Source organism: Gossypium hirsutum, chromosome D07, assembly GCF_007990345.1.
Source record: "Gossypium hirsutum isolate 1008001.06 chromosome D07, Gossypium_hirsutum_v2.1, whole genome shotgun sequence".
Classification (NCBI taxonomy): Eukaryota; Viridiplantae; Streptophyta; class Magnoliopsida; order Malvales; family Malvaceae; genus Gossypium; species Gossypium hirsutum.
The window spans coordinates 17,255,595-17,282,080 of NC_053443.1; the positions used below are offsets into that span (position 1 = coordinate 17,255,595).

General features: G+C 36.9%; 1 protein-coding gene across 1 annotated transcript; it reads right to left on the bottom strand.

The window, feature by feature from the left end:
• Positions 1 to 2,267: 2,267 nt before the first annotated feature.
• LOC107954237 (abscisic-aldehyde oxidase) lies at positions 2,268 to 14,058 on the bottom strand. The gene is made up of 11 exons (XM_041097620.1): positions 13,725 to 14,058; positions 11,805 to 13,498; positions 11,015 to 11,268; positions 10,719 to 10,925; positions 10,320 to 10,538; positions 9,762 to 10,216; positions 3,934 to 4,447; positions 3,397 to 3,483; positions 3,129 to 3,227; positions 2,813 to 3,002; positions 2,268 to 2,700 (listed from the first exon to the last, which is right to left on the bottom strand). The coding sequence occupies exons 1-11, from the start codon at positions 13,898 to 13,900 to the stop codon at positions 2,489 to 2,491; spliced, it is 4,107 nt and encodes a 1,368-aa protein (XP_040953554.1). The 5' UTR covers positions 13,901 to 14,058; the 3' UTR covers positions 2,268 to 2,488.
• Between the last annotated feature and the right edge of the window lie 12,428 nt (positions 14,059 to 26,486).

Here is a 26,486-nt window from a genome sequence, read left to right on the forward strand (position 1 = left end):
AGATTCACTTCTGAGTTGGTTTCGAGGGCGTTCTTCGAGTGCTTTTTTCGATCTTCTCTGATTGCCCCCTTATGTATTCTTCTAATGGGTATTTATAGACTTTAGAATGCTCAGAAAGCCTAAAAATTGAGTTTTTCTGCATATTTGGAAAGTAGGATGCGAAATCGACACGAGCTGGCACATGGGCGTGTGTCCAGCCCGTGTGGCTCACACAGGCATGTGCCTAACTCGTGTAAAAATGCCGAAGCCGTGTGGCTCCTAAAAACAGCTCTATTTGCCCGACTTTGACTCGTTTTTCGCTCCTTTCACTCCCAAATACAAACATAAATTTAAAAGATTATGAGCATCAAATTCACTAATTTGCATAATTAATCATCCAAAAACGCATTAAGAATGAGATTAAAATATGTTACTTTTATAGCTTATTAGCGATACCCACTCTGAATGATGTTTTCCTCAAGGTCAGTTCATTATCGTCTTTCTATACCAATTCAAACACATCGTTTAGCACCGTTTTGCCAAATTGGGTTCCAAAAGGAGTAAAATTAATCAAAATTGTTTATTAATTGTAAAAGTTAAAAATCGTTAAAAGCATATAAAAGAAATGTAAATTTCTTAAGAATAAACTCCTCGAGTTTTTTGAAGTTCCTTTGACTAGAAAAATAGTTTAGTAATCCATAAAATAAAGAAAACAAAAAAATCAAAATAATACTAACAGTGGTTGTCTCTAGGTATTAACTTAATAATGTCTATTTATAAGGCAAAAATCACATAAAGGAGAAAATACAAAATTTCCCTTAGTTAAATAAAGCAGAATTTCGGTAGATTTTCGCGTTAAACTTCTAGAATATTTTTAGACACTTTTCTAATATTTTTTTGGGTTTGATTCATGAAATAACTTTGGTTAAATCTTTCAATTACCTTTGAACTGATATATTATGAGCCCAAAATGGGGTTATGGAGTAATGTTGTGTTAAAAGTCTATTCCATAAAAAAACTTGTCAAAATTAATCATCAACTCATTTTTTTCTCCAATTATTCTCCTAAATCCATAATAAATGAAACAAAAGTATAAATAATATAACTAAGAAGTTAGATGCATAATTAAGAGCAAATCTTTAGGTTTTTTCATTCATAGACTTGATGAAATCCATCCTTATTGCTTTCCCATAGGCTTAATTTGCACATTTGAGTATAAGGGGACGAGAGACTAATGAACCTTCGATTTGCAAGCAAATCTTTAGACCAAGAAACCCACTAGTTGTGTTAAGTGACAGTTTCTGATACTAATTGAAAGAACTATGAATGACATTTGCAAGCAAAATTGAGCAGTACTAGAGGTAGTGCTACAAACAATGTCAACTACTTTAAGCATTGATGAAGAAAAATGAAAAACATAGCGATATGTTTACACAGTTCAGTTTTCCCACGTCTATGGAACCTTACCTAGAGAGAAAATTCAGTATCTTAACACCTCGTATAACAAGTGATTATAAGCTCTAACATTCACCAGATTAAAATATCACTTTTGCACCTAAAATCTAGACCACTTTCCTAGTTTTCCCCCAGACAACTTAGGATAAAAACCAAGTAACACACTTGATTTTACCCTCAATGCACTCCAAAGAAACATTCATCAATTAATAAAATTATGTGCTCTCAGATCAGTACATCATTTATACAAGTCTCCTCAATATATATGAAATTGAGACTTGCAAACATACTATATAAATTACAATGAATCTTCCCATAAAAATAGTGCAATAATCAACTTTGAGAATATCTTCAATAAGTGCTAGATAAATCTTGAGCCTTCAGGTTATGCTTCCAAGTTTACTTGATCTGATCCAATCTCTTCAAAATAGGGAAGTCAATTTTCTTAATCCAATCCAAATCGATCTTCAAGATATGTTGCTATAAATGGTTTGTATATCATAGAATGACTTGCATACATCCATATTAACAACATATATCTTAGCCCAATGTTTTATGTTACCAAAATTTGCTAACACATATACGGCAAGTTTATGAGCTTGCGCAATGCCAAACACTAGCAGGTAGTGTTACTTGGCATTTATCATAAATTGCTTCAACAACCTGGTAAAAAAGTTTGGTACAAATTGAGATAAAAAAATATAGATATCAACTTGAGAAAAAGTATCAAATTCGAGGACTAAATACATGTTTAAACTTTTAAAAAATCTATAATAACATATTGATTCAATTAATTTTTTAATTACTTTTTTTAACATAAGTAATAACACGACATAAATAGGAATAATAATAATAACAATTACAATAATAGTGATAGTAAGAAGAAGACGAACACAATACTAACACAAGAATTAACAGGTTTGGACAAGAGATCCAACAAACCATATAGGCCCAACATGAAAGGCTTGTGAAAGACTAATGATAACCCTTACTTTCTCTGCAGGCAATCAAGATTGGGACATTGTTTAACTGATAGCCTTCAGAATCCCATCAATTAGCTTCCGATTGTCCACTGTAAGAATCTTTGAACGCTGTCACGCCCACAAAGCTCCTTCACAACAGGCATGATTGCAGGTACCTCCAACTTAAATGTCGAACTAGACTCGTCTCCGCCCCATGAATGAAGTTGTTCCCTGGCTTCTTTTATAGCTGCTCTTATAGCACAGTGTACCGAAACTGCTAGCGTTAATGGCGGCTCTCCCGAAGCTGCAAAGGAACAAATTGTTTGATGATTGCAGTAAGAACCTGATGCCCACCTTTTACATACTTACAAGCATGCAAACATAGTAATTGTTTGATGAAAAAAATCCCAACTTGCCTTTTGATGAAAGTACACGGTGTTTATGATGTCCACTGTTGAGGATTTCTACATTAAACTGTTTAGGTATAGTGTCCACTGTGGGGATCTTATAAGTCCAAGTGCCTTCTGCAGTCACTAATCCTTTAGAGTTTGTAGGATATTCTTCAAGCATAAAGAACCCTATTCCTTGAACAAATGCTCCTTCAATCTTATAGGAAATAAAAATGACCCAAGAAACTTGTTAGTCAATGCTTGAATTTAATCATGATTGCATGTAAAAAAGAAAAAAACCCAAATGTTGCAGAGCATTGAAAATCATATAAAAGATCATAACCTGTCCTAAATCAACAGCAGGATTTAAGCTTTGGCCGCAATCATATATGATATCTGTTTGTAATATTGTGGTTTGCCCTGTTAAAACGTCTATCTCCACCTGCAATGCCACATCTTCATTGTTAGGAATTAGTTTTTGAGATTCTGCAATCGATATAAGATGAACGAGACATGTTTAATTGACCAGCTCTGGAAAATTCGCCTTGAGGAAAACTGCAAAGAATGAATAAAAGAAAAATAAGATCCGTTGATATACTTGCCTCACTCACTGCAGCACCATAATTCAAGTAACTCAGGGACGAAATGTCTGGTACATATAACGATATTGCTGATAAGTTCACGGAACTGTTATATGCCTGCATGTGGTTAGATTAAAAGAGTGAAAAAGGAATCATCAATATCTATGAACAAAGTATCATCAAGCAAGTATATGAAGAATTAAAACAGTAGAAAAAATATAAGCATGTTTCAGGGTAGAACTGAGACCCTCTGCTGAAATAATTAAGGAGGCCAATGAGGCTACTCTTAAACCTTGGTACCATTTTTGACATCGCCATACTTTTCCTTTTCGTTCTAAAATTATCTGCAACATTTCAGCTTCTTAATGTCGAACTGTATATTTGTATAGAGCCATGAAGAGCAAAGAGATTTGGAGCAATTTAGTGGTAATGTTTCCATCAAGAAAATCACCCAAATTTCAAATTCTAATCAGAAAACTAAATAAACAGATCGTAGAATCAATGTCCAAGCCTTTTCTCTCAACATATGATACGAAATGAACATAAGACCTTGAGTTTAACAAATACCTGAAGAATCAATGTCTCCCATTTTATAGATCCCATTTGCTCCACCAACCTTTCCTTGAAAGCTGTCAGTCGCTCGACTAAGATATCGCAGCAACGTCTAACAGCTTCACAGCTTGATTCTGACGTTGTACTTCCTGAAGTGCTGCCACCTTGAATTAAACTCAAGGTATCAGTTTGTATGACCCTTACCTTCTCCAAAAGTTCATCAATTCCACCACATTGGATCAAACTAAGAGCGTATGCTGTCATCTGTTTCACCTTCGTCCAAAGACCCTGACCAAGCTCAATGCCTCCAACTTCAACTACAATCGATCCATCATATAGAATGCTTACTTTCCCTGAGGTTGCTTTCAAGGTCACTTCATGCACGATAGGGACTCGAGAGATTCCCCTTTTCCGCCATTTATTACACCTATTGAACTGTTTCAATATTTCAACCCTATGGTAAAAGCTTGAAGACGTTCCCAACTTATTCCATATAGAAGGTAAAGTATACTCCAATGGTTCACCAGCACTGTGTTGTTCCAATAGGGTCGGAAGCGTGTAAATTATTGTACTAAAAAATCACACAAAGTTCAATTCCCAAGAAAGAGAGGTGGATCACATGGATCTCTTAAATACCAAGCTTTCCTTAGACAGAATATCCCTTCTATAGTAATTTAATAGCACAATTAAATACTACTATTATACCCTCAAATATTGAAAGAAAAATAGGACAAGAAAGAACACAAGAGTTTTAACGAGGTTCGGTAAATTATACCTACGTCCTCGGGCACTAACACCAGATGATAACTTTACTATCTCCAAAATATTACAAACAAATAGAATTCCTTAAGAATTCTCAAATGGGAGAAGAGAGAAAACTAAGAGAGAAAGATTGGTTGGGATGGTTGAAATGAGAAATGGTTAGGCCTATTTATAGTTGAGGTTCAGGGACTAACTTGCAAATGGCCTAAAAAATTAGGGACCAAAATTGCAATTATCCCATTCAACTTTAAACAACTTGCCTATCACTTTTTTTTTTCGGTGCCACTTGCACCTCCCATTTTTGACTTTTCAACAATCTCCACCTTGAAGATTTGATTAGGATAATCACATCTTCACATACTTCCTTCAACTCCCCAAATTCGATAAAGCTATCTTTTGTAGTGCCTCCAAATGCGCTCTCGAGCGCCATACACCTAAAGGTGCTCAAATTCTCAGGATGTTAATCAAGTTCAAACAATGATTAAACTTGATTGTTGTTACCACCTTGGTCATCATATCTGCGGGATTATCTGTTGTCGGAATCTTCTGAAGTAGAATTTTTCCTTTTTCAAAGACTTCCCGCACAAAGTGATATCTTACGTCGATATGCTTGGTTCTTGAATGATAGACTTGATTTTTCGCTAAATGAATAGCACTCTGACTGTCACAATATAGACTAATGTGACTTTGAACAACTCCCAAGTCTTTCAATAATCCATTAAGCCAAATAGCCTCCTTAACAGCTTCTGTAACTGCCATATATTCTGCCTCTATAGTAGACACAGCTACTGTAGACTGTAAGGTAGACTTCCAACTCACTGGGGCTTTCGCAAGAGTAAACAGATACCCCGTAGTTGAACGACGTTTATCTAAATCACCAGCAAAGTCGGAATCAACATATCCAACTACAAACTGACCAAGTGCTTCATCCTGTTCAAAAATTAAACCAACATCTACGGTTTTTCGAAGATACCGTAGAATCCATTTCACAGCTTGCCAATGTCCTTTTCCAGGATCATGCATATACCTGCTCACAACTCCAACAGCTTGTGAAATGTCAGGCCTCGTACACACCATCGCATACATCAAACTCCCAACTGCATTAGCATATGGGACTTTCGCCATATATTCTCTTTCATCTTCAGTCTTCGGAGATAATTGAGCACTAAGTTTCAAATGAGAAGCAAGTGGGGTACTTACATGTTTTGTGTTTTCATTTACACCAAAACATTGTAATACCTTTTTCAGATATTGCTTCTGATTTAAACAGAGCTTGCCTCTCGGTCTATCTCTACTTATCTCCATACCGAGAATCTTCTTGGCCTCACCTAGATCTTTCATCTCGAACTTTTGATTCAACTGAGCCTTCAGCTTATCTATCTCATTTTGGCTCTTTGAAGCGATTAACATATCATCAACATACAAGAGTAGATAAATGAAAGATCCGTCATGCAGCTTCTGCAAATATACACAATTGTCATATTTGCTTCTTGTGTACTTCTGCCTTCTCCTAAAGCTATCAAATCGCTTGTACCACTGCCTCGGGGATTGCTTCAATCCATATAGCGATTTGTTCAGCTTACAAACCCAATTTCTACCACCAGCATCTATGTATCCTTCGGGCTGAGTCATATAGATCTCCTCTTCTAACTCACCATGCAAGAAAGCCGTCTTAACATCAAGTTGAGCTAGCTCCAAATTCAACTGTGGTACCAAGGCTAACAAAATTCTAATGGAGGAATGCTTCACAACAGGGGAAAATACATCATTGTAGTCAATTCCCTCCTTCTGAGCGTAGCCTTTAGCTACCAATCTTGCCTTGTAGCGAATATCCTTCTTGCTAGGAGATCCATCTTTCTTTGCGAATACCCACTTGCATCCGATTGCCCTTTTACCTTTCGGTAATTGCGCCAACTCCCAAGTATTGTTCTTCCGGAGAGACTGCATTTCTTCATCCATGGCGCTTTTCCATTTATCACTTTCTAAGCTTTGCATTGCTTCTTAATAAGTGATAGGAATGTCATCAACAACGGGAAGGGCGTAGGCCACCATATCAGTAAATCGAGCAGGTTTATGAATTTCTCTCCGTGGCCTTGCAACTGCAACTGGTTCTGGTGTACTTAGTGGTTCTTGGGTCAGAACCTTTTCAACCTCTAATTCCTCCATTGTGGCTGGAGAATTAGACTTATTAACTGGGCAAATCCCCATCTGCTCAAACTCCACCTGTTTTGGAGTACACTCCACCTGCTGTGGAGTATTGCTCATCTGAATATCTTTATCTGCTACCTTTTTCAATGTGGCAGATTCATCAAAGGTAACATCTCTGCTACAGATCATTTTCTTTGTGCTTAAGCACCAAAGTCGAAATCCCTTCACTCCAGAAGTGATTCCCATAAAGAGAGCTTTCTTTGCCCTCGGATCTAACTTTGACTCCTTCACATGGTGATATGCAGTGGTTCCAAACACATGTAAGGAATCATAATCTGTAGCCGGTTTTCCAGACCATACCTCCATAGGAGTTTTTCTTTCTAATGCAGATGATGGCAAACGATTAACAAGATGGCCAGCGTATGTCACAGCCTCAGCCCAAAATTGCTTGCCCAACCCAGCATTGGACAACATACATCGAACTTTCTCCAGCAATGTTCGATTCATACGCTCTGCAATCCATTCTGCTGTGGTGTATCCCTAACTGTGAAGTGTCGAACAATACCATACTCTTGGCACACATCGAAGAACGGATCACTTTTATATTCCCCTCCATTGTCCGTCCTAAGCCGCTTGATTTTCTTGCCAGTCTGGTTTTCGATCATAGTTTTCCATTTAAGAAAAACTCTAAGCACTTCATCCTTAGTTCTCATGGTATACACCCAAACTCTTCTGGAAAAGTCATCAACAAAAGTAACAAAGTAGTGTTTTCCTCCCAATGAAGGTGTCTTGGAAGGCCCCCACACATCTGAGTGAACATATTCCAAAATACCTTTTGTATTATGGATAGCAGTACCGAATTTCACTCTCTTTTGCTTTCCCAGAACACAATGCTCGCAAAATTTTAATTTGCAAGCCTTTATACCTTTCAACAATCCTTGCTTTGCCAGAATTTGCAAGGATTTTTCGCTGGCATGTCCCAACTTCATATGCCACAACTGCATTGAGTCCAAGTCTTTGTTACCGGAAGCTACAGCGACTGCTCCAATAACTGTACTACCTTGGTAGTAATACAAGTTATTTTTCCTGATGCCCTTCAATATCACAAGTGCGCCAAATGTCACTTTCAAAATCCCATCTCTCATAGTAACAACTGAACCATTGGATTCCAAGGCTCCCAATGAGATGAGATTTTTCTTCAAACTGGGCACGTACCGAACATCAGTCAGAGCTCTGGTTGATCCATCTTGATTCTTTAATTGGATTGAACCTATCCCAACAGTTTTACAGGCATTGTCATTGCCCATGTAAACAACTCCTCCATTTAGTTCTACTAAATCAGAGAACCACTCCCGGTTAGGGGACATATGATAGGTACAACCCGAATCCAATATCCACTCATCTGAATGGAACGACGATGATGATGCAACCAGTGATAGTTCAGAGTCACTAGTATCATGCTTAGCAACACAAGCATCTACAGCAGATTTTCCCTTATTCTTCAGCTTTGGACAATTTTTCTTCCAGTGGCCTTTCTCATGACAAAAAGCACATTCATCTTTCCCGAGTCTGGACTTTGACTTTGATCTCCCCTTTTGAGTTTTCTTCCGAGTGTATGAACGACCTCGGACTACTAAAGCTTCTGTATCTCTGATTGAGTTTTTCTGTTTGTCCTTCTTTCTCTGTTCATAACTGTATAAGGTCGCACAGACTTCGCTCAGAGATATATCACTCTTGCCATGAAGTAGAGTAGTTTCTAGGAACTCAAACTCCTCAGGAAGTGACCCCAACAACATCAAAGCCAAATCTTCATCTTTGAATGTCTCATCCATATTCAGCAAATCAGTGACTAACTGATTAAATTTGGTGATGTGATCATTCATTGTGGTACTTGGGACGTATGTGAAGTGAAACAGTCTTTTCTTCAAGTGGAGCTTATTTTGACTGTTTTTCTTCAAAAAAAATTTTTCAAGTGCCACCCACAACTTATTTGCAGAAGTCTCCTTTGAAAAAGCATACCTCTGCTCTCGAGAAAGGCATGATCGAATTGTGCCACATGCCAACCGATTGATCGCCTTCCAATCTTTCTCCTGTACATCATCTGGTTTCTCTTCATCAATGGCAATGTCTAGACCCTGCTGAAAAAGGGCATCTAGAACCTCACTTTGCCACATACCAAAATGGCCCGTGCCATCAAAGATCTCCACGGCCAATCTTGCATTTGCAATTGTCGGTCTTGTCCACATGGACGATGTTGAAGCTCCTACACCGACCGTTTTCTCCATAATCTTTCAATATACCTAAGGAAATCTTTTCTGATGTGGAAGATTAGTTTAAACTGCAACCACAGAGCATACTACGATTAACCTTCGGCTCTTGATACCACTTGTTGTTCCAATAGGGTCGGAAGCGTGTAAATTATTGTACTAAAAAATCACACAAAGTTCAATTCCCAGGAAAGAGAGGTGGATCACATGGATCTCTTAAATACCAAGTCTTTCCTTAGACAGAATATCCCTTCTATAGTAATTTAATAGCACAATTAAATACTACTATTATACCCTCAAATATTAAAAGAAAAATAGGACAAGAAAGAACACAAGAGTTTTAACGAGGTTTGATAAATTATACCTACGTCCTCGGGCACTAACACCAGATGATAACTTTACTATCTCCAAAATATTACAAACAAATAGAATTCCTTAAGAATTCTCAAATGGGAGAAGAGAGAAAACTAAGAGAGAAAGATTGGTTGGGATGGTTGAAATGAGAAATGGTTAGGCCTATTTATAGTTGAAGTTCAGGGACTAACTTGCAAATGGCCTAAAAAATTAGGGACCAAAATTGCAATTATCCCATTCAACTTTAAACAACTTGCCTATCACTTTTTTTCTTTCGGTGCCACTTGCACCTCCCATTTTTGACTTTTCAACACACTGTTCTTGAAGAACAATTCAAGGCTTTCGTACTTGTGGAGATTAATACTTCTAACTGAATCAACATCCAGGGAAAGAATGGATGCCACATTTTCTATTATAGCTTCAGCAATGAATGATCCCTGTACTTCCCCGGGGGCCCTCATCGATGATCTGCTCGGACGGTTTGTTTTACAAACCTTTATATCGAAAGCTAAAGCACCCCAGTTGTACTTCCTTAGTGAACCGAACATATGATTTGGCAACAATGGACTTATATCAACTGAAATCCCTGCATCAATTAATATATCGAGTCTTAAGGCTGTAATCTTCCCATTACCTTTGAATCCTACACTATAAGTTATCTTCATTGGATGCCTTCCTCCTGCCATTATCATATCAGTCTGGCGATTGACATACATCCTGACCGGACGCTGTAGTTTGTAAGCAGCAAGTGCACATGCTGTAGAAACCTATAACATCACATTGTAACAAGTCTGATGCTCACACTGAGTACGATTTAACATATATTTAGCTGTAAATAAGACAAATAAGAACACACATAATGATACTCACTGGCATCGCTTTTACGGCCTTTCCACCAAATCCTCCCCCAACCCTTCTTGTTATCACACGAACATTGTGTCCAGGAACACCAAGGCATTTAGCTATTGTACCGTGCGTGAGCTCAGGCCATTGAGTAGAACTGTATACGATCATGCAGTTGTCTTCATCTGGCACAGCAAGAGCTGCTTGCGTCTCCATGTAGAAATAATATTGTGATCCAAGTTTGATCTAGTCCCATGAATTCAAGTTAGAATGTCTTTAAAAGAAATAAGCCTATATGAATCTATTTTCTTGGTTATGTTTCAGGAAAATGCAAAGTACGGTCTCTAAAAAGAGAGCTAAGCTGAGGCCTATGCTACAGAAACGTGTTGAACTTAGGCTGAAAGAAGGGTGAAATATTATAATTACCTCAGCCGAGTGAATTTGATGATCAGCTTCAGCCATTCCTTTATAAAAATCGCCAACCTGTTCAGGGTAAAGGGAAGAAGGGACCTCAAAAAAGCTACATCTTTCAAAAGCCTCTTCAACAGATAATATTGGATCTAGATTCTCCTTGTCATAATCAATCACTGCAAGGTTGGCAGCCATGTCTGCATTTCTCTGTGTATCTGCAACCTGAGATGATCATTTAAATGATCAAGCTTTTTAAAATGTCATTTTGATGATGATATTAGACATACAAAAGGCTTAAAACATGGAATTACCACCAAGGCAATGCGTTGACCAGCGCATTCAGTGAGCTCATCTGCATATAATGGTTCAGAACCAAACATGGTCTGAGCCCCTATATTTTCCCCAGGAATGTCTTTGGAAGAAATGAGCTTGATGACTCCATCGAGTGATGATCCAGGCTTAAATTCTATGTCCTTCACCCATGCTAATGGCTCTGTGCTGTAAATAAATGCTCCGTGCAGGCAATTGCTTGGAGATGGAATGTCATCCACATAGACAGCTTCACCTACAAATTTATGGTGGGTGAGCAACATGAACAATATTCTATAGTAAAGTGCATGCAGAAGGTAAATGAACTTCAGGTATGAAAGCTAAAACAAGAGTGACTTTCACTGGGAAAACTTTGGAAACATTTGATCAGTAGTACCCACTTGTGAGTGTCGGATAAATGTGTCCAACATGGATACGCTCAAAATTTTTAAAGTTTTTCTATATATTTGGAAGATCATATTTGGACATGAATACACATATTCGAAGTAACATGGCAAAGCAGCAGTTACGTTTAACATTTAAATAACAAGGTATTATCACAATAAAGAATATATATAATTGAAGGATTAAAGAGTGAATCATTTTTATCAAAAAAGATTTTCGTGTTCTGCTTTCTAACCATTTTTGAAGAAACATAAAGCAATTAAAAAGAGTAAAGAACAACAAGCAGCAATTTAAGAAAACCAAAGTTGGCGCTGAAAATTATTAATGCTCAAACTACGACTGCTAGTGCTAGATCATTCAAGGAATAAGAGCTAAGATGTGACAAACCAGAAGCTTGGAGGGTAGCTCCAACTGTTTTAATAGGCTCTCCAACAGGATTATATTCTTCACTTAACTGAACCACCTGCTTTGCAGATGATAACAAAGTTGAGAATTTGGTTTGATCAAGCTGGTTAGAATCCTGTTTTCCTTTGAAATCACTGAATGGCAAAGCTTTATTATCTCCATCAGACCAAAAGCTGGAAATCTCACTAGGGTTCTCAAGTAAGGGGTATAGAAAATCGAAGAGAAAGCCAATGGCCAAGCTCAACCGATAAGCCGGATGGGAGGTACCATCTTCAGGCACCACAGTAATTTCAAGTATTTTAATGGCCTCATATAGAACACTGGTGTTTAGAAACTTTGCTGATAGAAACTCTTCAACGTTCCTTGCTCTAATGGCATGTTTTGTTCCATAAGCACCAAATTTCAATCGACAGTGATTTAGCATAATTCCAGCCCTACTAAGAGAAACCTCAGCCAGGAAAGCGCTATTCATATAGGGAAGTGCATTTCCAATAGGGCGTGGTGCGGCTCGATACGTCTCAAATAGCAACTTAGTGTAGCCTTGGGAAGAAATATCCACACTTAACCTCCAGCATGGAATTTTAATGGCTAAAAGAACACTTTTGGAATCTAACGGTGGCCTCCCAAGAAACTCCTCCAGCATGATACTTTCATGCCTTTGATCAGTCAAGATATCAACCATTGCATCCACAGAAAGTAGTATTGTTGCAATATCTGATGGAAAGTGTTTCCTTTGGGCCATCATCAGGTTTCCACCTATACTAGCTGAATTCCTTAGGAACCCTGAGGCAATCTTTTCCATATGATCTGCAAGCTTTTTGAACACAAGTTTACCTTCTTGGCTGAACTGAGGTTCATTTGCTTCCTTCAAAGTTTCAATGGCCTTGGAAATTGTCACTGCTGCTCCAATTTCAATCCCAGTATGATCTTTCTTAATGATTGAAAGCTCTGGAATGTATCTTAAATCGATATACTTGTTGAAACGTATTAGTTCCTTATAATAACCCATTCCCGTGTTGCTGACAACTATCTTCCTTGATGTTTCATTGTTCTCATCATCCATTTGCAGTAATCTTTGAAGCTGCTGAAGACTAACTGGACTATACCAATAACATGCTTCAGATTCCATATTGAAACCAGCCTTGGTTTTATTCTTCAGAAACTCAGGAAACACACAAGTTCCATTTCCATGGCTATATGGAGGTAATCTCCTCAGCTTTACTTCATCACATTCTCCTTTTCTCCAAAACGAGTTAAGTCCCAAATCCTCCATATCAACATCGGTTGCAAAAGTTTTACAGGCATCGACAATGGGACGGTAACCGGTACAGCGACAAAGATTGCCTGCAATAGACTTTTCAGCTTCAGGAACTGTTAGCTTGGAGAATCCAGGACGTGGTTCAGGCCTATCAGACTTATCGGCATTGACGAGGGCTGAATAAAGAGAAACACACATTCCTGGAGTGCAATAACCACATTGAGAAGCATGGAAACCACTGAACCTTTCCTGAATAGGGTGGAATCCATCCTTGCTATTTCCAATTCCCTCAGCTGTTGTAATTGAACACCCATTGACACTGCAAAGTAGTGTCAGGCATGAACTCACTGTAAAATCCTCAACCTTGTCAAGGAAAGGGTCGTATTTGGACAGCAGAACAACACAGGCACCACAGCCTCTGTCAAACAAGAAAAAAGTCGGATGTTAATACAGAAGTGGCTCAAAAAATGTGCTCCAAGAGTGAACTTTGGAAGCGTAGAAGTAAGTCAGGGATAAAAAGTTACACCCAATGCAGCAAAACCATGGCAACAATCGAACCATGAAAAGCGATCAAGCCATTAAAGATGTTTAGGAACTTTTAACATCCATAATTGATAAAATTTTCCAATAAGAAAGAGAAAGACAGACCTTCACCGCAACCAAGCTTGGGACTTTTGAAAGATGTCTGACAACGCAAGAACTCGAGCAAAGTAGTAGAAGGGTCTACTTGGAAGAGCTCAAACCTCTCTCCATTAACAGCGAAAACTAAACTTTGCTCTGTTCTCTTAGTTGTAGTTCGTGTATGACTATGCTCACCCATTTTTCTCTGAGCCCTCCTGAAAACTGATCATGCATGAAAGATACCTTAATTATAAAACAAATAAACAAACAAAAGTACGAGAAAGGTGCTATAGCATCTGGTAAACAAAATACCCTTTTAAGAAAATTGAAATTTAAGATGCAGTTTGCCGAAACCAAATATAAATAGAAAGAGGCAAGGTGTGGCAGGCCACTAAATCTGTTGTTGAATTTAAATAAATAATTAAAGATCAAAACAAAATTTTGTCTTTGAAAGATGAAAACAGAAGCAAAATCCAGATGTTGGATGATGAAGAAAAAATTAACTTCATTACTTGAATAAGCAAAAAGGCAAAATCCAGATGTTGGATGATGAAGAAAAAATTAACTTCATTACTTGAATAAGCAAAAAGCCATATACATAAATAGTTCAATTACATTGGTAAAAAACAAAACTTGCTTATGCAAGTATCCAAGCTATTAAATCAGCTTAAAGACAACCTAAATGAGTACTAAATCAGCTAAGTACATGATTAATCCTTCGCTGAACAAATAAAAAAGTATTACAACCAAACTAGCAAAAGTCAAATATTACAAAAGCTCTACAACCGAATTACACCATGGACATTTGCATGTTGCTGCTGTGTTGCTTGGTTACTTGCATGCTGCTGCTGTGTTGCCACCTTTCAACACTCCTCCTTAGCTAAACTCCAATTTTTTTCTTCAAATACTCGAATCTTGTAGTAACTAGTGGCTTGGTCAGAATGTCTGCAAGCTGAACCTCTGAGCAACAATGAATTAAGTTGAATTCCTTTGACAATTCTGTCTCCTTTACAAAATGATACTTAATCTTGAAATGCTTGGTCTTGCCATGCAAAACAGGATTCTTGGCAATAGCAACAACTGATTGATTATCCACTTTGATCTCTGTTGCTTCCTCTTGATCAGCATTCAAGTCACACAAAAGCTTCCTAAGCCAAATGGCTTGATTAACAGCAGTAGCAGTGATACGGGGTTGCGCGCGGACCAAGATCGAGTTGCCAAGTCACGAGAAACTCCTACGAAAACCCTAAACAATTAGATCTGAAACGAAACAGAAAATTAAAAGATTAGATTTTTGAATTTTCAGATCTGAAATAAAATCCCCAAATCAGCAAAGAATCAAATTGAGAATAGAAATAAGTGTTAGGGTTCTTGAAACCCTCAAGGAGATTGTGATTCTGCCCAATTGAACACCAAGATAGTTTTCCCCAAATTTCGACAATCTAATTTCACCCAAAAAGAGTATGGAAAAACCCTAGAATTTGGGGATTTTTGGGCTGATTCCTTAAGATAGAAAAAGGCTGAAAACACAATAAGAACAGAAAATAGATTAGATAATGATTCAGCACAAGTAGAAATAAAGAAAGAATTGACAGTAAGAAATTAAAAGATAAGTCCTAAGAAGCCTTGAAATCCCGAAAGATCTCACAACTCCCTTCAAACGGCTCTAATCTCCCCTCCAAAGAATATCAATGGCAAGAAGAAGGTTGAAGATGGCTCCCACAATCAAAAAGATTGTTAAAACAACTTCTAAAGAAAACTCAAGAGAAAATCCTTGAAGAACTCAAAGAGAATTTTCACTCAAATCAAATCTGAAATTTTCAATCTAATTGTAATGTAATGTAGGGTGGCTGGCCAAGCCATATAAATAGGCCTTTCAAATGTTTTCCTAATTTAATTAGAACACTAAAACTACAACTAAAAAAAAACTCCTAATTATTTTAATATGGAAATTCGGCCAAGGGTCTTTTATTTGGGACTCTTGGATAAACATTTAAACTAAGTAAAATAAATAAATAAATAAATAAAAATAAAACTTTACAACTTGGGCCACTTTGACAATTTGGCCTGATTTTCAACTAAGTATGGGTGGATTTCTTGATTGGGCTTGGAATCTTCTTATTGGGCCTTGCCCTCAAGAATTTGGGCTTTTGTGACTCGTATCATTCCCCCCTTCCTCAAAAAGATTCGTCCTCGAATCTGAAAAATCAAATGAACTCGACTTTCCTCTATCGAACGGGACTAATGGCAATTGAGTCCACTGAAAAGAATAGCCATGAGATAGTAAATAGCAACGGAAACAAGCTTGTAGTCCAATCATAAGCATAACAGAACAGGTATAACGCATGTGAATGGACAGATTCAGATTACCATGCAAACAATCTAATTTACTCACCACTGCCTCGTCAAATATTTGAAACAAAGATGGACATGTTTTAAGGCATTCAGTCGTCTCACATTGTTCCCACAAACCATGAATAAATTGCGAGTAATAAATCAAATGGTAAACATAATCGTCACAAGTAGGTATTTGAAAAGATTTACATGGTTCACAGAGTTGCATAATCATACCATGCATTAATCGACGGTCTATAGATTCACTCACACATGCATTATCAAAAACAAGAATCTTTTTATCAACCATCAAAACAGATAGATCATCAATAAATAAAATAGGACAGTCAAGCATGTTTCGATCTAAGTGTTCATCAACACGATCTTTATCACTATCCGAGGAGTACAAAAGTGTTTCAAAGGTTTCAAGCATCTTACCTCGATAAGCAAAAGAATAAGGGTCGATTTTACCTTTTTCATTTAAAACAAACCTTCGTTCATCGGGGGCATAGTGTAGTCGAATCTCCGTTGTTGAGTTAACCTTTGTCAAATGGAACTCAAACTTCATGTACAACCACATAAACTGTTTAAGGCAAGAATATAAATTGAAAACAAATTTGGCAAATTTCGTTACCTTATTCTCCAAAACAGATTTGGACAAATTCAAGGATTTTACACAAGGTAAATCAAGAGAATAACAAATCACGCTTCTTTTCGTAATGACTTTATCAACCACAATCGAAGAGTAACAATTAATCGGATCAAAATGATGGGATCTTTTAAGAACTAAGTCACCAAAAGTTTTATCAATAATTTTCAAATCTGCACTGGACTCGGTTTCTAAAATTTCCTTACCTCGCTTACCTTCGAGATCATGTAGTGTGATTTCATCTTTGCTTAAGTTGATCGTATGAAAGCGTCTTTCATTTGAGAGGTATTGAAGTTGAAAGTTATCTTTCGATCTTTCGGGAACCTGAAAAGTAGCAACACAAGAAAAATTCATATCTTGGTTAGTGGAAATATTCCTCACTAGCCTTTCCTCGTCTTTTTCTTTTGTTTCTTTTTCTAACTCATTTTCTCTTCTTTCTTCAACTTCTTTTTCAATTTTCTTTTCTGTTTCACATTCCTTTTCACTCTCAATCTCTTTTTGCTCTTTTTCATTCTCTTTTTCTTTTTCCTCACTTGTTTTAACAGAATTTCTCAGTTTGATTTGGTCCTCATGGACTTGTTCCGGAGTGAGCGGCACTAAGGTAAGTTTCTTTCCTTGATGCTTGAAAGAATACCTATTGGTACGACCATCGTGAGTGACTTTTCGATCCAGTTGCCATGGTTCTCCTAGCAACAAATGGCAGGCTTGAATAGGCATTACGTCGCACACAACTTCGTCTTGATACTTACCGATAGAAAAGGCAATGCGCACTTGTTGAGTGACCCTAAATTGGCCTTCGTTGCTAAGCCCTTGTAGTTGATAAGGTTGTGGATGCTTGGTAGTGGTTAAGCAAAGCTTTTCCACCATCGTCGTGCTGGCTATGTTCGAGCAACTTTCACCATCAATAATAACTCTACAAAGCTTACCTTGTACATGGCAGCGAGTATGAAAGAGATGTTCTCGTTGCTGCTCGCTCCTTGGTTTTGCCAAAGATGATTGTCCACGATCATGAAAATCATCATCCATTCTAGTGACACGTCGAGGGCCGCGCCTTTGGGGTTGGTTATCCCTATCTTCCTTAATTGGATCTCGATATTGATGTTTTTGATTCACTCGTACCTCATTCAAAGTAGTATTCAATGCTTGAAGTGTAGCATTTATTTGTGTGATTGCAGCAGTATGTCCATCTAACTGTTGTTGGACTTTCATAAGTGCATCATTATTATCACCTTTAGACATCTTCAAAACCTGTAAAAAATAAACACTCAACACTCAAAAATAAAAGTTAGCAAACCTCACCATTAATCACTCAAAAAGAAAATTCAAATTCTCAATGAGGTCGAATTCAATCTTGTGAGTTCTTTATCAGAGTTTATATCAACCAATTAGAGAGTGTGAACCAAACTACCAAAGAATCCTAATTTGCACTAGGATGCCAAAAACTGACGAGACACCAATTGATTCGTGTTGCACCGAGGAAGAAGTTGTGCACACGTTTAAATCCTACTAACACAAGAAACAAGAAGGTGTTAGATAACGTAAAGGAAGAATAAAGGTAAACAAATGAAAACCTACAGCTAAGAATCAATAAAAATTGCTGAAAACAGAAAACCCGAAAAACTGCGGAGTAACTTGACAACTTCGTTCGAGGTGTTCCCGATCTCCAAAAATCACGAAATTAAATCTGGAGTGTCCTTATATATTTAATTTTTGATCTGGAAAATTTGGGCACCAAATTCAACCCGCTGAATATTTTTTTAATTTTTTATTGGATTTCGTCTTTTTTCAATTTTTTGACTTTTTCGACTTATTTTTTTGCGGGAAATATTTTTGTATATTCAATAACAGTGCCAAAAATATGTATGTAAAATTTCAGATCAATCAGAAAACGTTTACCCACTCAAATGAATTTTTTTCGAAAATTTTTCTGGGTAAAACTGCTGTTTGTAATTTAAAAAATAGAGATCAGTTTAGAAATCAACCAGGAACACCCAAAACGCCCAAAATCTGATACCAAATGATACGGGGTTGCGCGCGGACCAAGATCGAGTTGCCAAGTCACGAGAAACTCCTACGAAAACCCTAAACAATTAGATCTGAAACGAAACAGAAAATTAAAAGATTAGATTTTTGAATTTTCAGATCTGAAATAAAATCCCCAAATCAGCAAAGAATCAAATTGAGAATAGAAATAAGTGTTAGGGTTCTTGAAACCCTCAAGGAGATTGTGATTCTGCCCAATTGAACACCAAGATAGTTTTCCCCAAATTTCGACAATCTAATTTCACCCAAAAAGAGTATGGAAAAACCCTAGAATTTGGGGATTTTTGGGCTGATTCCTTAAGATAGAAAAAGGCTGAAAACACAATAAGAACAGAAAATAGATTAGATAATGATTCAGCACAAGTAGAAATAAAGAAAGAATTGACAGTAAGAAATTAAAAGATAAGTCCTAAGAAGCCTTGAAATCCCGAAAGATCTCACAACTCCCTTCAAACGGCTCTAATCTCCCCTCCAAAGAATATCAATGGCAAGAAGAAGGTTGAAGATGGCTCCCACAATCAAAAAGATTGTTAAAACAACTTCTAAAGAAAACTCAAGAGAAAATCCTTGAAGAACTCAAAGAGAATTTTCACTCAAATCAAATCTGAAATTTTCAATCTAATTGTAATGTAATGTAGGGTGGCTGGCCAAGCCATATAAATAGGCCTTTCAAATGTTTTCCTAATTTAATTAGAACACTAAAACTACAACTAAAAAAAAACTCCTAATTATTTTAATATGGAAATTCGGCCAAGGGTCTTTTATTTGGGACTCTTGGATAAACATTTAAACTAAGTAAAATAAATAAATAAATAAATAAAAATAAAACTTTACAACTTGGGCCACTTTGATAATTTGGCCTGATTTTCAACTAAGTATGGGTGGATTTCTTGATTGGGCTTGGAATCTTCTTATTGGGCCTTGCCCTCAAGAATTTGGGCTTTTGTGACTCGTATCAAGCAGCTAATATACTCTGTCTTTGTAGTGGATTGAGCCACTGTCTGTTGTTTCTTAGAGCTCTAACAAAAAACTCCTGAACCTAGAGTGAAGAAGTAGCCCGATGTGCTCTTCATATCATTAGTTGAGCCAGCCCAGTCACTGTCTAAATAGCCAACCAGCTTCAGCTCCTTAGCTCTCTCAAACTTCACTCCATAGCTTAAGGTCCCTTTGACATAGCTCAAGACTCTTTTAGCAGCTTTAAAATGAGCTACATTGCAGCAATGCATGAACCTCGATAGAAGGCTAACTGCATACATGATGTTTGGCCTTGTTGTTGTCAGGTAAAGTAGGAAACCAACCAGACTTCTGTAGCTTTTCTCATCCACACGATCATGATCACTGTTGCTTGAGAGTTTTTCTCCTAGTGCTATAGAAGTGCTAGCATGCTTGCAATTTGTCATGCAGAACTTGCTTAGAACCTTCAATGCAAAAGTTTGCTGGCTTATAAAAATACCATGCTCACTTTGATTCACTTCTATACCAAGGAAGTAGGTCATCAAGCCTAAATCAGTCATTTCGAAAACATCTTGCATCTGCTTTTTGAATTTTTCAATCAACTTACCTCTACAACCAGTAACCAGTAGATCATCTACATACAAAGATACAATCAGTAAGGTTTCTTTCTCAGCCTTCTTTACATAAAGTGTAGGCTCACTAATGCTCTTCTCGAACCCCAGCCTTGACAAGTAGGCATCAATTCTGTCATACCAGGCCCTTGGAGCCTGTTTTAGACTATACAAGGTCTTCTTGAGCTTGTAGACCTTGTGTTCTTCACCAAGAACCTTGAATCCATCAGGTTGCTCAACAAAGATCTCTTCCTTGAGAAATCCATTTAGAAAAGCTGATTTAATGTCCAGCTGGTGCACTTTCCACTGCTTCTAAGCAGCTAAGGCAAACAACAGCCTTATGGTATCTAACCTTACAACTAGTGCAAAGTGTCATTTTTGTTTACTGGCCTATCAACCATTTTACACCAATAACTTTCCTGTTTACTGGCCTATCAACCAGTTCCCAAGTGTCATTTTTGTGGATAATTTTCATTTCAGTTTCCATTGCTTCTTTTTAACAGCCCTTCTTTGTAGCCTCATCAAAGCATGAAGGCTCGACAATGGTCATACCACATCTTTCATAGATGTTCATTAAGGTTCTAGTGCCTCTGACAGGTGCATCATCATAATCATCCTTAGCATCAGCTTCAATCTCAGCATGCTGCAAGTCAAGATCATACTGGTCTTGTTCAGACAAGCTTACATCTGTTCCATCCCATTTCCAACAGCTCCCTTCATTGAATTTCACATCTCTACTCACAAAGATCCTCTTAGTAGATGGATCAAAGACCCTATACTCTTTCTTCACACTGTTGTAGCCAACAAAGACTCCAAGCATGGACTTCTACTCTAGCTTAGTTCTCTTCTCATCTGGCACCAGTGTATAGCATATGCAGCTGAACACTTTCAAGTGTAAGACAGTTGTCTTGTGTCCAAACCAAGCTTCAAATGGTGTTTTGCCTTTGACTACATTAGTTGGCAGCCTGTTTAGCAAATACACTGAGGTATTTACTGGCTCAGCCCAAAAAAATGTGAGGCATTTTGCCTTCAACCAACAAGCACCTAGCCGTATCGAGAACAGTCATGTTCTTTTTTTCACAAACACCATTCTGTTATGGTGTGTAGATGGTGGTTAATTGGTGTTGAATTCCAGCTTCATCATAAATCTTCTAGAACTTTTGAGACACATACTATGTCCCATTATCTGACCTCAAAATCTTCAACTTGCAACTGGCTTGATTCTTAGCCAGTGCCTTGAACTTGCAGAAGAAGTCAACCACATCTGACTTTTGTTTCAGAAAGCTCACCCAATAAAATCTGGTGCAATCATCAATGAACAATGCAAAATACCTGCTGTCATTCAAGGAGGAAGTCTTCATGGGTCCACAAATGTTAGTATGAACCAGTTGGAGTCTCTCTTGAGCTCTCCAATCTTTATTAACAAGAAAAGGCAGTCTGGTCTGCTTGCCAAGTTGACAGACTTCACAAACATCATTCCTAGGCTCGATCTTGGACATGTCTTCAACTAGACTCATCTTGTGCAGTAAGCCAAGTGACTTAAGTTCACATGCCCCAGCCTCTTTTTCCGCAAACATGATTCATCAGCTAGAGCTATATATGCCTTTGCTTCTAACTAATTCACATCCAAAATAAAGGATTTATCATGCACAGCTACTGCCACCAGCACTTGATCAAAAAAACTTGATCACACAAGTCTTTCCTTCAAAAATAAGGGAGTAACCCTTCTCCAACAACTGACTAACACTAAGCAAATTCTAATCAATGTCAGGTACAAAAAGAATTTTTGAGATGGTTTTGTTACCTGACTGAGTACAAATCACAACCTTGCCTTTGCCTTTGGCCTTGATCAACTCACCATTCCCAATTCTGACTTTAGATACAAAGCTGGTGTCTAGCTCCTTAAACATGCCTTCATCTGAAGCCATGTAATGAGTGCAGCTACTGTCAATCAGCCAATTTTTCCTGACTTTGCTCAAACTTGCAAAGCAAGAGGCAGTAAAGACATGCTCCTCCTGAGATTACACATCCTCAGCAGCTTGAGCTTGATTCTGCTATTGTGGTTGTGTTTTTCCCTTGTTCTTGCAAACCTTTTCAATGTGGCCTAGTTGATTGCAGCTTCTACACTGAATGTCAGGCCTGTACCAATAATATTTTTCTAAGTGAGTGCTCTTTTTGCAATGAGTGCATGGTGGAAACTTCTTTTTAGCAACATCCTTCTTCCCTTTTTTTTCTTTTCTGTCCAAGGCTTCTTGCCTTTGTAGCTTGAGCTCGAGCTTGAGCTTTCTCTGCTCCTGGCCTGAAAAACTCCTTCAGAATGCTCCTCCATCCTGTTTGTTCTTCTCTGCTCTTGTGCATAGAGAGCATTTATCATCTCTATCAAGGGTATAGCTGATAGGTCCCTCGAGTCTTCCAAAAAAAAGAATTTTGACTTATACTTCTCTGGTAGAGTAGTAATGACCTTTTCAACTATCCTCTTGTCACTAAACTCATCTCCAAGTAGTCTTATGTTGTTAACTATGGCCATAATCCTGTCAGCATACTGCTTGATGGTCTCAAACTCCTTCATCATCAGATTCTCGAAGTCTTTTCTCAAGTTGATTAGCTACTGCTGCTTGGTCTTGTTTGACCCCTAAAACTCTTCCTTGAGTCTGTATTAGGCCTACTTTGGAGTGTCACAAGTCATTATTCTTGTGAAGATCACATCTAAAACTCCATTTTGAAGGCATGACATAACCTTATACTTTTTTGCACAGTCCTCATTATGCTGCCTGGTTTAAGCTATAGTTGGATTAGCTCTCCTAGTGGTGGCTCTGTGTTAGTTAGAACAACACTCCACAGATCATGAGCCTACAGATTTGTTTTCATTTTCACAGCCCAAATGTTGTAGTTTTACTAGTAAAGACAAGTGGTGGTGGTGGTGAAAAACTCATCCTTTTGTAGCAACTAAACAAGCCAACAAAGACAGCTTCTGTTTCTTTTCTTTCAAGCACGAATCACTAAAAGAATCAACACAAAACAACACACAGCAAAGGCCCTTAAAGATGACAGGCTCTTGATACCATTTATTGAATTTAAACCAATAACTAAAGATCAAAATAAAATTTTGTGTTTGAAAGATGAAAAACAAAAGCAAAATCTGGATGTTGGATGGTGAAGAAAAGATTAACTTCATTACTTGAATAAGCAAAAAGCCATATACATAAGTAGTTCAATTACATTGGTAAAGAAACAAAACTTGTTTGTGCAAGTATTCAAGTTGTTAAATCAGCTTAAAGACAACCTAAATGAGTACTAAATCAGCTAAGTACATGATTAATCCTTAGCTGAACAAACAAAAAAGGATTACAGCCAAACTAGCAAAAGTTAACTATTACAAAAGCTCTACAATTGAATTACACTATGGACATTTGCATGCTGCTACTGTGTTGCCACCTTTCAATATCTGTTTACTTGATTTGAGTAAACAGACTTTCCTTATTAATCTATAATGGGGCCTTATTTATAAATCTGTGTATGTAGCTTTGTACAAAAAACTACAAGGATTGTAACACAAATCAGAGTTTGATGGACATACGACTATTAAGATTTCAGATTTGGGATTATTTCCCAGAATTAGTTAGGTAATTTTTAGAGGAAGGTATACTGAGTATAGTACAATTCAAAGGTTCCCAAGAAAGTATTAGCAAAGTTCCCTCCTTAGGGAAAGAAGTATTAGGAGCCACATAAATAATTAATGAATATAGAATCCACAGGATTTATCCGCCCAATGATTTATTGTCTGTGTTAGCTTATCAAAGGGAATGATAATTGTGTTGGGCTTCATATAGTCGTAGATAAAACTTCTGTTTTATAAGTTGGTTGGAGACAAACAGAGTTTAGTACCGTGAAGAGTGAATATCTAAATTCTAACAAGCCACTTTAGATGAAGGGGACACTACGCCAAAGGATAAGCGAACTATCATACTATAGACTTTCACTAATAATTTTTTAGTATATTTATATTGGGAGAAAAAGATAAAAGGACTCACTAAGTTTTTATGGACTTACATTCATGTTTACATGTATTGCATGTTAAAAATGAAGTATTTCAGAGTTCAATGAGGGACTAGGCTAGAATTCGTCGAGCAAATGAAAATTTGCCACTTGTTCGTAATGTGTACATAGAGGGACGACCTAAAGGTGGAACCTCAAGTCTTAATTCAATCAGAATCTAGTTGTATGTAGAATGATATTTTCTGCTTAAGCTTAATTTTAGCATGTTTATGATTTCCTCATAAAATATTTTGTATCTTAGAATTAAGTTTTATAACTGGAAGTAAATTCATGTACATCGTACAATTAACCAATTAGCTTATATTCTACTACATGTTATGAATTCCAAGCGCAAGTGGTTAGAAGTGTAGGCAATCATTGTGATTCTAATTGCATTAAAGCAAAAATGATAGCTTATTAAATGTGTGGACTTTAATTAATCAATGTGTTAATACTTTCAAGTCTTATGGGTAGCACATTGTAGTTTGGATCAAGCGATCGAGTTGGGTATGGGGTGTTACACAAGGGTCTTTGAAACTTGATTTTGAATTAATGAAGTTCGCTTCGAGGGTCGTTAATACTTGATCTTGTAAACAAGTTTAGAGAGAGTTTGGATCCAAGGGTTGTCAAGATTTGATCTTAGATATGATTCCACTTTAAGGATCCTTTAGAGTTGATCTTGAAGAATGAATTTTATCTTCTTTGTGTTGACGCAACTAAATTGGGGAGAGTTTTGATCTAAGGGTTGTCTAGACTTTAACGTTGAATAGATGATTCTTCTTCAAGGGCTTTCTAGACTTGATCTTGAAAAACAAGTTTAACCATTTTTTGTCGGCAGAACAAGATCGTAAGGCACTTTTCTTCAAAAACAGGTATGACCTTTCTGGGGAAAACGGTTTTGATCTCTTTTCTTCAATTGAAGAAGATCAACAAGATTAAAAGGTGACTTTCTTTGGAACTAATATGGTGTTTTTCAAGATTTCTTCAAGTTCTTATATTTCTTCTTCAAGTTCTTTAGATTTTGGATAGGATTTTGAGTATTAAATATTCCTTTCAGAGAACTTTTGGATTTTTGAACTTCCAAAAAGTGGTTTAGAGGTGATCCCATTTTATAATACTAGTCACTTGGGTAAAAGAGAGTTGTTATGAAATGTAAGCTCTTCATTTGAAGTGATCCATAAATGTTTGAACTCATTTATTTATTATTTATCTAACATTAATATAATTAATTAGAGATAAAATAATCATTTAATATTATCACTTAATTAAATTAAAATTTATTATTAATCTATTAATTAATTTAAATTAACGTCCAAATATTTTTTTCGGTTTGCAATGTTATAATATTATATTTAACAAATATTTTTTAAGAATTTTAAACCAGTAATAAATTTATTTAAAAAAAGTAGTTTTTATTACTATAATTTTATATCTATTAGGATCGACCGATTAAGCAACAAGTAAAAAAAATAGTGGAATAGATTGAGAAATTGAACACGCAAATTTAACGTGGAAAAACCCCTCCAAAGAGGATAAAAAACCACGGGCAAAGATAGTTTTACTATAGCGACAAAAGAACGAAGAGTAAAAAATATGGAAATAAAACTTAAACCTCGAAAACCCGAAAACAAAGAACCCTCAAAATGTGAACACAAAATTCTCTAAATGTGTTATGAGTTCTAATCTCTAATGGATGTATTTTCTAAGGTTGTAAAAGAACCTATTTATAGGGTAAATTAGTAAGTCAAATAAACTATGCTAATAAATGCTAAATATATTATACTAATGAATACTAAATCTTCTAGAAAGAAAATATATTTTGTTTAACTTGACTTGTAAGAAATATCTTAGAATTTGGGTCACACAACTCTAACAATCTCCACCTTGACACGAATTCTTACAATTCCATCTTTTCCAAAGCCCGCCACGGGCCTATTTTGAACTATGCAGGGAATTAACTGAGTCGAATCTATGCTTAGAAGCTGGAAGACTAGAGCCTTCGACTTGTGCATTGTTAGATCAGAACTAACCCGGGTCTGATTTTCACGAACACAGTGCCCTAACTTTTCAAAACTTGCATCCAAAAGAGGACCTCTCTTCAATGAAACGGTCATACATTTTTCCTTCCTATGACCAAGTTGCCTCCGCTCCAAACGAGT

Bases quoted from the DNA above. Each gene is read 5' to 3' on its own strand.
- LOC107954237 (XM_041097620.1), bottom strand. From the start codon at position 13,900: ATGGGTGAGCATAGTCATACACGAACTACAACTAAGAGAACAGAGCAA. The intron at 10,539-10,718 runs GTAATTATAATA...TCATGGGACTAG, and splicing joins ATCAAATTCACTCGGCTGAG to ATCAAACTTGGATCACAATA. The intron at 2,701-2,812 runs GCAAGTTGGGAT...GTTCCTTTGCAG, and splicing joins CCGTGTACTTTCATCAAAAG to CTTCGGGAGAGCCGCCATTA.